General features: G+C 34.6%; 1 protein-coding gene across 3 annotated transcripts in view; it reads left to right on the forward strand.

The window, feature by feature from the left end:
• ERC1 (ELKS/RAB6-interacting/CAST family member 1) overlaps positions 1-15,107 on the forward strand; it is a 549,895-nt gene that overhangs the window by 186,248 nt on the left and 348,540 nt on the right. For all 3 annotated transcript variants that reach the window (XM_080810688.1, XM_080810687.1, XM_080810689.1), the window contains one exon: positions 1,142-1,335. In XM_080810688.1, the coding sequence (XP_080666814.1) occupies positions 1,142-1,335 (194 nt within the window). The remainder of the gene's footprint in view (positions 1-1,141; positions 1,336-15,107) is intronic.

The raw sequence follows: 15,107 nt of genomic DNA on the forward strand, positions 1-15,107 counted from the left end.
CTTTCTCAAGTAGGAATTCTAGATTTTTAAAAAATGACTCCTTTCTAAAGAATATTGGGATGAATACAAAGTGGGAAGTTTCCATAAGATCAAAATTTCCTCCCAGGCTTGGGAAGTGTTTGCATTTCTGCTACTTTTGCCTTGTTTTATTCCTGAATGAGTTCATTCATTCACTAGGGCTGCCTCTCTTTCCTCTAGATTTTACTCTGTTGTGGCTTTTAACCATACCAGTTTAGGTTAGAATTTTGCTGACACATTAAAATACATGTCTGCCAGTGGAATCACTTTTAAAGGCCACTGTTACTAACTGGATTTTCCTAACTGATTAAACCTGAAACAAAAGATGTTGGTAAAGGTTTTGGTCTTAGAAGTACAGCTTTTGCTTTGACAAAGCATTTAGCCCAATTTATGGGAACATTTCTGTTTTACTTAAGGTATTTTGCATCAGTGCTTTCTGAAGTATTTCCTAGCAATATATATGTACCCCTTTAATATATTTTTTGAAGATTTTATTTATTTATTTGACAGAGAGACAGCAAGAGAGGGAACACAAACGGGGAGTGGGAGAGGGAAAAGCAGGCTCCCCGCAGAGCAGGGTAGTCATACATGTATGAATATGAATATTTCATTAATACATAAGCATGATTCATACATGCTTGGTAAAGCAGTATATAGGAAAAGGGAAGAGAAGTAAGGGTCAAGTGGAAATTAGAGCTCAGCATTGACATTGGTTATAGTAACATCAGTGAATCTCTGGCAATGCCTTTTTGAGGGAGATTAGAAAGATTATTTTGGAGAGATCAGTAACAGATGAATAGTAGTCTAATGGCTTGTCTGAATGTCTCACTTAGACTCAAAAAAACCCATGTCTTGTCATATGATGATTTTTGGCCTAATATTTAGATATGTACAGTAGTACATCTAAACACAAATCCATTTGAAATCCATGATAATTTCTCAAGTTATTACTAATATTTTGTCTATGTAATATTTAAGCAGAGAAAAACTTCATAAATTGAAGACTAGCTATTAGATATTTGATAATTCTCTATTTAAATTGAAATACAGATGGTCCTTTGGGACATGGTTTTCCTGCTGCCATTATATATGTCTGATAGTATCTGAACACTTTTCTTTGAAGGCACATGAGGCAACACTGGAAGCCAGAGCCAGTCCAGAGATGAGTGACCGAATACAGCAGTTGGAGAGAGAGATTGCCAGGTATAAAGATGAATCTAGTAAGGCCCAGGCAGAAGTTGACCGCCTCTTGGAAATCTTGAAGGAAGTGGAAAATGAAAAGAATGACAAAGATAAGAAGATCGCAGAGTTGGAAAGGTAAGGATAGGCAAGCTGAATGGTGGATTTACTATGTTAGAAAGGTTAAAGTATGGTTTTAAAACTATACTTTTGGGGGCATACTTGTTCGGTGTATCTGCCTCTTGGACTTTAGGTTCTTGTGTTATTATTTTTATTAACTTTTTATTCTGAGTCATTGTAAATTCATTGCTGCAACATCTGAAAGGCAACAACAAATGGGGATATATTAAGAAGTTGTGGACATCAGCATCATTGATTGGAAAGTAAGAAAATATTCATCAGTGGAGAAGTTAAACTTTTCTACTAGCTAATCATGAGAGTACAAGTAGCTACTTGCTTTTTAATTACTTTATTATCCACAGAGCAAATGAACCTCAAGTTCAGGGAGGTAATATTTTTTCATTGGCTTAGACTTTTTTTATTGAGCCCGATGCTCCTTTTGGCTGTGAAGTTTTAGACTTTACACAGTTTGTATTGTGGAGAAGCAGGCTGTTACATCAGTCACTAGGTCAAATTTAGAAGAAGAGCCATTTTGAGGATAATTTAAGCGACTTGAATATGATTTTTATGGGTCTGTGACTTTGAATTCTTCAAAATGAGCTGTGTTTACAGATCTAGCCTTACAGCTCTCTTGGAATCTATCTTTCTTTCTTTCTTTCATAATTAGGGTGTTTTATACTAAAGATTAAGTAAATGCCTTTTGATCTCTTTTTTTACAGCATGTATTTAACATAAATTTATAAGTACATAGAAGTAGTTCTTCTAGTAGAACTTCATTAATCACCTATATTCTTCTAAATAGAGACAACAGTGACAGAATGAAGTCATTAACCTATGTGGCTTCTTGGAGCTGATTCTTAGGAATATTTTATTTTCATGTTCTTGAAGATTGGGAAATATGAAATGACTTTCATAAGTTGTTTATTAAGTTTAAAATTTTGGGGTGACTGGGAGATTTGATAATCCCCTGTGGAATTGATTTTTCTCTTATTCTGTTCCCAAGAAACTAAAACAGTAAAGTCTAACCCTCACAATTTTTCTTCACTATACCGATTGCATACTCACGAGATTCCTCTTACTTTTGATATTAACTCTATTCATATTTTCTGGTTCTGGATAAGACGAATGGATAGAATCTTTAGATCAGAATTAAAAATTACCCGTTTTAAGATGAGATTATTGAATTTTTGTATGCCCTTTTCCATGTTTGCATTGCAGTTTGTCCCCCAGCACACACACACTTACATATGCACATGAACACATGCCTCTCTGTTTTTGTGTTGGCCTGAAATCAGCAGTGCTGCACAGGTTTTAAAATGTAATACTTTTGATGGATTAGTGACTTCCCACCAAATATTTTAATATTTCAGAAGAGAAATTCTTTGATCAAGTTTCATTTTTTGGTTTGTTTTCTTGTAGTAGAATGTACATTGAAATTACTGCTTGTTATTCCAGGCAGCTTGCTTGAAAAACTTCTTGATTCATTTTTGGACCTAATACTGATTTTTGGAGTTGGGTGTGACTTGAAAGACAGTAAGAAATAGGATTAAATCTATATTTTATACCCAAAGCACACAAATTGCTTTTATTAACCACTGTATTTCTTAAATTTTGAGAAAGTTTTAAATGATCTACTCTTTCCACAGAATATAACTTAAAAGGTTGAAAAGCACTGCACAGTTTTAGCCTCTGGCAGCATTGTAATTTTGTTTCAGGATTTGACACAAAGTTTCTTGGCTACCAAAAAAAGGAGTTTTTAAAACTCAGTTTTTGCTCCTGGGTTTATAATTTGTTGCTCAGCTATATAGTTTGAGATCTGAATAATAGTCAGAGACAGTTAGGATTATATTATGCCTTTTGTTCCCCTGTTTAGTACTGAGGTGCATGTGTGTGCCTGCCATGTTTCTTACTAACTATTTGCTTCTTGTGTTGCCATTCCATTATTTCCTAACGTGTGGGTGTCTGTCTCCCCATAATTTATCTTTCGAATTTCTTCACCTTTCTTTTAATTTGTATTATCATGGTCCTAATCCATTGGGGTTTTGGTCTCTGTGTGTCTCTCTGTTTGTATCCCCTCTTGGCCATGCTGTTTCTCAGAAAGCCAGTCTCCCGCAGTTTGTATCTTCCACGCCAGGTTTCTGTCCCTGCACCGTCAGGGGGGTTTGTTTGGGACTTCCTGGGAAAGTGAGTGTTATGTAAGGCTATAGTACTGTACTAGACTGAATTGCTCCTGCTGCTTCTGCTACTGCTGAGACTTGCTGGGAATTTTGCTTGATCAGAATTAAAGAACAGCCAGTTTGTGTCAAGTTAAACTGTAATTCTTGGGTACTTGTTTTGTGGAAAAAGTACGTTTTCTCTCTGGTAAGGTTCTGGTATTGTTGATTATGATTGTCATCGTCTTTGTTGTCTTGATTATGATGTCATCGTCTTGATTATGATTGTCATTAGATGATTCCAGCATCGTCTAATGCTGGAATGCCCTTTAAGTAATGTCCCCTTACTAGTGTGACGGTAGTGCCACACCCTAATTCAGGATGTAGAATTCATTCTCTAGGGTGTTCAGCAGCCTTCCAAATGGGGGGGAAAAAAAAGACTGTTACAATAATTGAACTAGAGAAAATTCTTAGTAAATTTTGCACATTTCCTAGTACTTCTTACATAAGGATCTTCAAGATTAAAGAACTCACAAAGAATTCCCAGACCTATTCTTTGTGATCTAGATAAAAAATGGTTAGTCCCTTACATTGACGTTGTAGAACAATAGTAGCTCCTGTTAGAAGATGACTCAGTGTTGTACCACTCTGCAGTTTTTAGATTATTTATTTATTTATTTATTTGACACAGAGAAATCACAAGTTGGCAGAGAGGCAGGCAGAGAGAAAGAGGGGGAAGCAGGCTCCCCGCCAAGCAGAGAGCCTGATCCGGGGATTGATCCCAGGACCCTGAGATCATGACCTGAGCCAAAGGCTTAACTCACTGAGCCACCCCGGTGCCCCCACTCTCCAGTTTTTAAAAGGATTTATATATATATCTGCACATATATATATATGTGTGTGTGTGTGTGTGTGTATATATATATATATACATATATATATATATAAATATCTGCACATATAAAATATTTTCCCAACTAAATATAAGAAGTATTACTTCTAAATTCATATTTTATTCTGTGGTGTGTATAAATTGGAAGTGCAACCAGAGAGGCAGAAGTAGTAGAAAATACATATATATAATGTCTGGAAATTTATTACAAGGAGTTGTCTTACATGATTGTGAGAGACTGTCAAAGGAAGTCTGAAATCTGGGGGACTAGCTAACGGAAAGAGAAGGTCATCAGCAGGATAGAAATCCCATGGGCATGGGCAAAAATTCTGCCAAGTCCACAGGCAGAATTTTTTTTTCTCTCCTGGGGAAACCTCAGCCCTGCTTTTAGAGGCCTTCCAAAGGATTCATTTATACCCACTCTGATTATCTGGGATAATCTCCTTTACTTAAAGGGATTAGAGGATTTAATTATATCTGCAAAATACCTTCATAGCAACATCTAAATTAGTGTTCGGTTAAGTATCTGGGCACTTTAGCCCAGCCAAGTTGACATTTTAAGAAGTTATCACCTGGTGATTTTGGATAGTCTTAATAATCAATTTAAGGAAAAACAAAAACAAAAATAAATAAACCCTGGAGCTTTACCTGTCCTTATATAAGTAGATCAATTTAGATTAGCCTCAGGAACCCTGAATGTAATTAAGAATTTTGCTTCTAAAGTGATCATAGTCGAGTTTCTATTTAGATTTATTTTACAGAGGCTGATTTTTGGCATAATGTTTAAAATATTGAGAGAAGAGTAATGTAGGCTGATAGAATTCTGATTTAGTATCTTTTCAGACTTCTGCAATAATGGTTTAAAATGTTTTTTAATTAAAGAAATTGTTTTTATTGAGGTATAACTGGCATATGACATTATATTAATTTCAGTATACAACATAATGATTCAGTATTTGTGTAGATTGCAGAATAATCACCACAATAACTACAGTGAATGTCTTCTACGTACACAGTTATGGAAATTTTTTTTTCATGTGATGAGAACTTTTAAGATTTATTCTCTTAGCAACTTTTAAATATACTACAGTATTGTTAACTATAGTCACCATGCTGTATGTTAGATCCCCAGGAAGTTTATACCTTTTGACAAACTTTAACCATTTTATCCCCCCTTAATCCATACCTCTGGCAACCACTTAATCTGTTCTCTGTACCTATGAGTTATTTTTTTGTTTTGTTTTGTTTTGTTATATATATTTTAACTGAAATAGAGTTGACATACAATTTTATATTAGTTTCAGGTAAACAACATAATGACTTGACATTTATATACATTATGAAATGCTTATCACAGTAATTGTAGTAACCATCTGTCACCATTCAAAGTTATTATTGACTGTATTCCCTGTGCTGTACTTTTCATCCCCATGAGTTAATTCCTTTAAGGTGGAAGTTTGTACCTTTTTTTTCCTTTCACCTATTTCACCCATTCCAGCTTCCCCCTCCCTTTTGACAACCACCATTTTGTTTTGTGTATTTATGAGTCTATTTCTGTTTTTTGTTTGTTTTGTTTTTGGTATTTTGGTGGTTGTTGTAGCATTTATTTTTTCCTGTTTGACTTATTTCACTTGGCATAATACCATCTAGGTCCATCCAGCTGTCCCAGATGGCAAGATTTTATTACTTTTTATGAATGAGTGATACTCCTTTAAAAAATATATAGCACATCTTTTTTATCCATGTGTTGATGGGCATTTAGCTTGCTTCCATATCTTGATTCTTGTGAATAATGCTGTAGCAAACATAGGGGTGCATACATCTTTCGGAATTTGTGTTTTTGTTTTCTTTGGGTGAGTACCCAGATGTGGATTACCAGATCTCATAGTATTTCTATTTTTAATTTTTTGAAAAACCTCCATATTTTTTTCTACAGTGACTATACCAGTTTGCATTCCCACCAGGGTTCCCTTTTCTCCACACCTTTACTAACACTGGTTATTTCTTGTCTTTTTTTGAGACTGCCATTCTGACTGATGTGATACCTCACTATGATTTTGATCTGCATTTCCCTGATGATTCATGGTATTGAACATCTTTTGTCAGTTGGCCATCTTTATGTGTTCTTTGCAAACATGTCTATTCCGTCCTTTGCCCATTTTTTTAATTCGGTTTTGTTGTTGGTGTTTGACTTGTGTGAATTCTTTATATGTTCTAGATATTAGTCCTTTATCAGATACATCTTTTGCACATATCTTCTCCCATTCAGTAGGATGCTTTTTCGTTTTGTTGATGGTTTCCCTTGCTATGCAAAAGCTCTTTGATTTGATATAGTCCCAGTAGTTCATTTTTGCCTTTGTTACCATTGTTAGAGGAGACAGATCAAAAAAATATATCGCTAAACTGATGTCTAAGTATTTATTACTTATGGTTTCTTTTAGGAGTTTTATGGTTTCAGGTCTTACCATTTAGGATTTTTTATTCATTTTGAGTTTTTTGTTTTGTTTTGTTTTTAAATGTGGGATACAAAGTAGTCTGGTTTTATTCTTTTGTATGTAGCTGTTTGGTGTTCCCAACACCATTTACTGAAGAGAATGTCTTTTCCCCATTGTATATTCTTGCCTTCTTTGTTGTAGATTAATTGACTGTGTCAGTGTGGGTTTATTTAATGGCTCTTTATCCTCTTTCATTGATCTATGTGTCTGTTTTTGTTCCAGTTTTGATTTCTGTAGCCTTTTAGTATAGTTTAAAATCTGGGCTTGTGAGACCTCCAGCTTTGTTGTTTTTTCTCAGAATTGCTTTTGCCATTGAGGATCTTTTTTGTTTTCATACAAATGTTAGAATTATTCTAGTTCTGTGCAAAATACATTGTTATTTTGATAGGGATTGCATTGAATATAGATTTCTTTGGATAGCATGGACATTTTAACAATATTAATTCTTTCAACCCATGAGCATAATATATCTTTTCATTTGTTAATCTTTTTACTTCTTTACCTTTGTTGCAGTCCTCTCTTTGTCTCTTCTCTTACTTTATCTCCTCACCCAAATGCCTGGAACAGATCTTGTCCCTTCACTTTTTGAAAGGGCCTTCATTATACAGGAGATTTTTGCCTTCAATCAGGCAACTGTTTTAAAGAGGGATATATTTTGACCTTTTAAAAACAAATTTTTATTGTGGCAGAAATGGCCTTATTTCACTTTGAAATGTAGGCATTACTGTTACCTCATTTGTATTCAATGATTGATTCTTTTTCTGTCCTTTAGTGGAAACATTAAAAGCAAACTGGCACATATTTTGGGTGGAAATTTCCTGTAGGAACTCTGCAAGCCTTGCATGTCTTCCTTTTGGTATTTATCAGGTAGATCTTACTTTTCTTAGAAAGATTCCCCCAAAGTTTTAATGTACTTTAATAGTTGTATTTGTTAATTTTAGCCGCCCTTTCTTTCTTTTTTTTTTTCAGCTGCCCTTTCTTGCATCATGACTTTTTTGTTTGTTTTTGGAAACGGTTCTTTATATAGAGAGTTTTTCAAATACAAATAATGAGGCTGAGGCACAGAGAGATTATTAAATGTCTGGTCCTCTATCACATAAGTAAGTAGGTGATAATAGAGTTGTGCCTAAGAATTCCAGAAACCTAGAGTCTTTTCCTTCCCTTTCCCCCCCCTAACTTCCTATGTTCAGATTTTCATTAATGAGCTTGCCTTCTACAAGGGGAAGTTGGAGACATTTGGATGATTCAGAGGCTGTTCACTTGAAGATTTTGCTGAGGTCAAAGGCTTTTCCCACGTGTGGGAATGCTGTCTTAGAGGACAGGTACTTTGCAACTGGCATGTTGGTTGCTTTGTCACCAGGTGCCAGTTTTTCCAGTCTGATTTAGCTTTTTCGTCAGTTTGAACTCAATAAAGATATTTCTGACCCCAGAAGACTTAAGACTTCAACAAAGAGCCGCTATTGTCTTTTCCTTCGTGATGGTGCTAGCAGAGGCGTCTTCCCATGAATTGTGTAGTAGCTGGAAATTTCAGTGATAAGATTTCAATTTAAGGTTTGGTTGAGCTCTCCTGAGAAGTAATACTCAGCGTACCCAATTAATACGTGCCCCTGGATATACGATTATCATAGAGAAGGGAACTTTGTACTCTTCAGGGTGGTCTTTTAATTTTTAAGACCAGTGTTAAATCACAATGACTTGAGAAGTTGGTTGGAACACTAGTAGGTAATTTTGGACCCTAGACTTTTAATTTCAGGTCCTGGAATTCTGGTGTGGAGACATGAAATAGAGAGGGAAAGCCAGGATACTGCTACTGCTAACATTCTAAGGAAGCAAGAGAATCAGAGACAAATTTTTTGTTATTTATTCATTCACACACACACATTATTAGGCAAGTCCTCTAAAGACTTATAATGGAGGAAACTTCGTTTTTTCACTTTTTGTTGGTTAATTTTATTTTCTTTGCTAACCATCTCTTTTAGACCCTCATCTTGAACTATTAGTTTGAGGCTCTTGCATCATGAGTAAACTTAAATTTTGTGGGCTAGCAAGAAAACCTAAATTGCATGTATAATATCTCTAAGGGAATTACGTACTGATTTATAAACAACTGGCTTTATTTTAAAAGTGGAGTATATCTAGTCATAAGATTTAGTTGATTTTGTACCCCCACCCCACCCCGATTTATTTTTTTTAAAGCAAGAGTGTTCTCACTTTGCTCAGAATTTAGGCTTAAGGTAGTTAGCCCCTGAATTAGCTGTCTGAGCTGCTAAAGTAGTAACTTAATCTCATTTTGTAAGTGAGATAAATCTGTACTTCTGTGCATGAAGATCAATGCACTGAACTGAGCTTTAACACCAGCAAAATTGGGATTGTTTTCCTATCCTGTCAGGAGTGAGGTATAATCTGGGGTATTATTTGCATGGATGTATATGTAAGAGAAAGAATTTTTCTGGTGGTATTTGGAAAAATTAGGGAAGATAGTTGCTAGGCTTAAATGCCATGGCTCAAGGATTTGGTCTCTTGAGTTTTTGATTGGCTTTTAAAGATTACTGGTGTATGAAATTTTATATAATGAAAATGGAGTTGTCTTTACTTTTCATATATCTCCTAAAATGCTTTGGGAAATGTGAACTAGTTTATAGGATGATAGTTTAAATTTTTGGTTTGATAGTCTTAGTAGAATTACCTCTGTTTTTGTAAAAAAAAAAAATTGACCTCAAAATTAGAAGATGAATCCTTTTTTCTCATCTGTTTTTTCTTATTCTTTTCTCATTGACTAAAATTTTCTTTTTCTGTATTCATTTTTGGGAATCTGACCCCTTTTAACTCAAAGCCAGTTTTACTGACTTCCCTGAGGTAGTAATTTCTCTTTTCTTTATTTGTACTATTCTTACAGTGTCTATCATGTTCTGCTCTGTGACTCTACATTATTGAGGGCCTAATCAGTATATATCATTATTGAGAGCTCCTTTCTCGTTTCACTGTCTAATCATCCCACATTTCTTCCATTTTTATCTATCACTTGTATATTCAGACCTTTCATCAATTAAACAGATGGAGATTTTAGTCTGTTATACACTTATTAGTGATACTGCAAATATTTTTTACTCATTTCTTCTATATGTTTGTAATGTGTTTACAGTTGTGCCTATACTTTTCCTTCTGTAATAGTAAAAGTAAATTCATATCTATAAAGTATTTTTATATAATTTAAAATAATCCTGTGGGATTATTTTTTGATCTGTAGGTTAGATAGAGGTTTAGATAACCTCCTACCTCTTTTGTCACAATGAAATACCAATTGTAACTTTTATTTTTACATTTTAACATCTCTGAATTTGGGATATGTGTGCAAATAATGGCACTGCATAGTTTAATTAGTATCTTTTTTTTTTTTTTTCATCTTAGTGATACATAAAGTAATGGTACATCTTCTGTCCTTGGTGAATTGATATTGAAGATGCATGCAAAGAGAGTGAATAAAATTGTTTCAGAGAATGTGGAAGTGGAAGAAAGTATTTCCAGATTAACTTTATTTTCTGATGTACCTCATTTTAAATGTGTGTGTGACCAAATGTATATATTTACTATTATAATTAGATACTTGATTATCTTACCTGCTTCCTGTTTATTTATTTAAATAGGTTGACCTGAAATTTTTTTGGACCTTTTTATTGGGAAAATGGGCTTTATGTTTGTGATTGCTTCATATTGGTTTCACAGTATATTTAGCCATCTACACAGTATAACCTAAAAATGTAAACCTACATATTTAGTCTTCATACTTACAATTTTTTTTTGTAAAGAAATGCCAAATTGATACTCAGCTTAAGGTCTTCAGATATCGTCTGTCTAAAAATTTAATTAAGCTGTATATAGCTTTGGCATAAACTCATACACAATTATGAGGAAAATATTTCCTTAGAGAAGAATTTCCTTTCTTTTAAATTCATGATTATGTATCTTTGACCCATGAAGTTCAGTGTCAGAAAATGTGGTCTTCGTGTGGTTTGAGTAGAGGAGAAGTGACTGCTGCTGCAGGGGTTGTGTGTTCTTGCTTGAGGGAGAATGGGCTGTGTTTTTTTTTAAAAAAAAAAAAAAAGGAAAGAAATATACTAAGAATATGATAACTGAAGATGACTGGTTCTTTATCTGATCCTGCTTGCTTCAGCTTGCTTTCTGAGGAAGCTGCTTGTTTCTTTCTTCTTCCTCCTTGATGAATTTCACTGATTTCATTTAAAAGAAGAGTAAATCATACAGCTTTGCATAATCAATTCTATTAGATCATTTTTCCAAAATTTCTTGTGGGCACAGCACCTTGTAATTTGTTAGTATAGTCTTTATAGGAATTTTTGTTTAATGGTTACCTTAAGTTTTTACATAAAGGGGCAAACATTAGAATTCTATGGAATTACTCTATATGCATATTTTTCTTCCATATCAATTTCCCAAGAGCTGTAGGTTGATGCCAAAGTGAAATATGACTCATGAACAATGAAATAGGTAAAAAGTTGCTCACTGTTGATAGGAGTAAGCTTAATTTTTTTCCTGGTGGATTTACCCAAGTCTTATTTAAAGCCTTGCAACCATAAGAAATTTCAGTTAGTGTCATTGTTGATCTAAAATTATTCTGATTTATTGTGTCATAACCAACAAAGATAGAAAAGATACTTGGGAACAGTCATTTAGAGATTGGCCTATTTTTGGATTTGAACATTGTCTGCATTCTCTACTGTGTTAAATATGCCAAAGATGCATGGATTCATTTGTACATTCCCTTTAGGAATCTGTAAGCATCACAGAACATATAAAATATGCCCAGGGAGATGTCAGCAGACCCATATTTTTATCCTGGATCTGCCACTTACACATTGTGTGCTTGTGAGGAAGTCATTTTTATTCTCTGTTTTTCATTTCTCTTTATCTTATAGAATTGGAATAATAAATTTTGTCATCCTTACCTTTCATTATTTTCACAATGACTTTTAAAAACCCTGGTTTTAAATACTGAAACATTAGAAAACATTAAAGTACAAATTGAAATGGTGCTTGCATTCAAGAAATGAACCTTTTGTTTTAGATTCTGAAAATAAAATTTAGATCCTAAAGACGATCTGGACAGCACTAGCCACTAGAAGTCTAAGTATTTGGAGGATAATACTGACTTCAGTGAAATTGATTAATTTTTAAAAGGGAAAAACTGCCTGTTGTTACAAAAAGCAATAACGAACCACCGGGGCTTCATGCTATGTAGGAATATTGAGCATGGCAACTTTGCATCTCTAAGTGCTGAACACTATTAGAAATGGAGTGATGTTTATAGAGCTGTGTATTCTTGTTCATTATTGCTTTTAGATTGCACCATTTCAGGTAGATTTTGGTAGATTTGGAATGAGAAAAAAAATTAGGTTCTAATTAGGAAAAAGTTACTGTTTTCACATTTGGGATCATTATTTCAAGTTCTCCCTCATCATTTAGAATTCTGTGTTCCACAGAATGATTGAATCTCTTGATGTTTTTCTGCTTTTGTTGTGGATAAGTTGTATCCCAGAAATGGAGTTGGGGGTGTGTAAAGGAGTAGTCAGTTATAAGGTGGGTATGTATAAAATTAAGATGATTGAAGTTGTGAAATCACAGTTAACTACTTAAATGAGAAGGGGGAGGTGTTGACCTTCTCTTTTTTTCCTTTGTTTTTAATAAATTGTTTCTTTCCCCTGCTTCAAGAAATGGTAAATTTTAAACAAAAATTTTCCTTGAAACTTACATTAAGGTACAATGGTGTAATCTAATATGAAAAAACAGTTGTTGAGAGTTGAAAATCTGAAATTACTAATTTTTAGTGCCTGTGCAGAATCTGTGTTACCCCCTTACCTTCTCTAATCCTGTGCTTTTATGTTTTGTCTGTGTCTATGAATAACATTATTTCCTGAATATTGTCCTTATTAATTCTTTCTAACTTTCTCTCTCACATTTCCTTCCTGGATTTGCTGTTTTCTTCAGTCTCACCTCAAGGTCAGTATGCTTGTACTAAAACAAAGATTAAGAGCATGGTATACTAACATTGTCTTGAGCTTTATTTAATGAGGAGCTGAAACAATAGCACTTACCCAAGGAAAGATATGTCTAGAAATCTAGTTAGGAGTACATAAAATGTCAGAAGTTCTAGGTTTACCAGAAGAGTGGATTCAAAGTTACGTGCTTCAAAAGACAAAGTAGTCAAAAAGCAAGAATCAGACTGAGCAGGTTTTGACTGAGAGCGAAATAAAGATGAAAGGAGTCACCAGGGGAATGAGAAGAAAAAGTGTTTTAATTTAAATTTCATCAAAGACATAGAAAATGCAGCATGAATGTTGGAGGGAAAATTGCTATAGTCTGTGGATTTTTAGAAGAATCTTAAAATTATTTTACATACACAATCCTTTACACCCTTGAAATTTTGGTTTTGTTTTGTGATTCTGCTGAATGGTAGAACAAGAGATAATAGAAACAGCTGGTGCCACTTCGATTTATAAGTGCCAGAGGCACTACAGTAGAATCTTTACATAGTTCATTTCAGTTGCTCTTCCCAGCAAGTATGTAGAGAGATTTATCACTTCCACTGTTCAGGTGAATAGCATAAATTCTGAGCCCATTAAATAATTTGTCCATCTTTATTAGGAACAGAAACTAACACTGCACAGTTGGAAACCTGAATTTTTAAAAAATATTTTATTTATTTATTTGACAGACGGAGATCACAAGTAGGCAGAGAAGCAGGCAGAGAGAGAGGAGGAAGCAGGCTCCCTGCTGAGCAGAGAGCCCAATGTGGGACTCGATCCCAGCACCCTGGGATCATGACCTGAGCCAAAGGCAGAGGCTTTAACCCGCTGAGCCACCTAGGCGCCTCCTGATTTTTTTTTTTAAAGAGGGAGGGGGAAGGACAAAGGGAGAGAGAGAGAATCCCAAGGAGGTTCCACACCCAGTGTGGAGCCTGATGGGTTTCGCTCTCACAACCCTGAGATCATGACCTGAGTCAAAATCAAGTCAGACACTTAATAGACTGAGCCACCCAGGCACCCCAGAAACCTGAATTTTAGAAGTTATCTCTTTTGCATGTGAGCATGGAAATGTAAATGAAAGTATGAGAATTTCTGATGTGGTTCCAAAAATGATATGGTTAACACCATATGTACTTTACTTGGCTGCTGTTTTCTAATAGTAATGGCATCATATAAATTACTGTTTATAAAAGCAGTTGTCTTCTTTGAGTCTCACAGGTAGTGTATGGGTTACACAGGACAGATTATCATTCTGATGAGCAACAAAGATTAGGGAACATGATTTCTCCAGGGTCAACCAACTAGTAAGTGGTGGAATTAGATTTGAAGCCAGATCTTCTCATTTCAACCTCAGGACTTTATGTATTCTCTGTACTCTATAGACAGAATTAGAGTATGAGCTGTAGAGTCCCGGATAGGTTGAATCTTCTTAGGTAGATTTTTATCTGTGGTGTTTTCATCTGTAAAATTGCGATAATTATCTAATTTAAAGAGTTGTTGTCAACACTGAATGAGTTCATATAAATAGAACAGCATCTGGTACAGGGTAAACAATCAATAGATAGAGCTATTATGATACTCCTTTTTGCCTTTTCATGGAGTCCTGTGGGATCTAGCATATGATAGTATGGTAGTATGGTGTGATATATTTCAGGTTCTTTAAAGTAGTATACTGTTCTTATTGATTCTTACCACGGTTAATAGAAAGTGCAAAGTAGAATCTCAGGGCAAAGTTGTATATCTGTAGAAAATGTGAAAAGGAGACATATTCCTTCTGTAATGATATTTTAAGACTCCATTTATCTTTTTAGGTGCTACATTTCTATTATAGGTAGATAAGATGTTGAGGCAAAAAGGTTCTCTTTCCCATTTCTACTCCCTGGTATTTCTTCTCATTGTTTAAATTGATGACCTAAATGATATTTCTGAAAAAGTCGCCTTACCTTTGACTTATTTAAGAATAAAGCAGTTTGGGGGCACCTTGGTGGCTCAGTTGTTAAGCATCTGCCTTTCGGCTCAGGTCATGATCTCTGTGTCCTAGGATCCAGCCCTGCATCAGGCTTCCTGCTGAGCTTCTCTCTTTCCCACTCCCCCTAGTTGTGTTCCTGTGCATGCTCGCGCTTTCTCTCTCTCTTAAATAAATAAATAAATAAATAAATAAATAAATAAAATCTTAAAAAAAGGTATAAAGCAATTTGTGTGGGTTTGAAAT

This window comes from Martes martes (assembly GCF_963455335.1).
Source record: "Martes martes genome assembly, chromosome: 8".
Taxonomy (NCBI): domain Eukaryota; kingdom Metazoa; phylum Chordata; class Mammalia; order Carnivora; family Mustelidae; genus Martes; species Martes martes.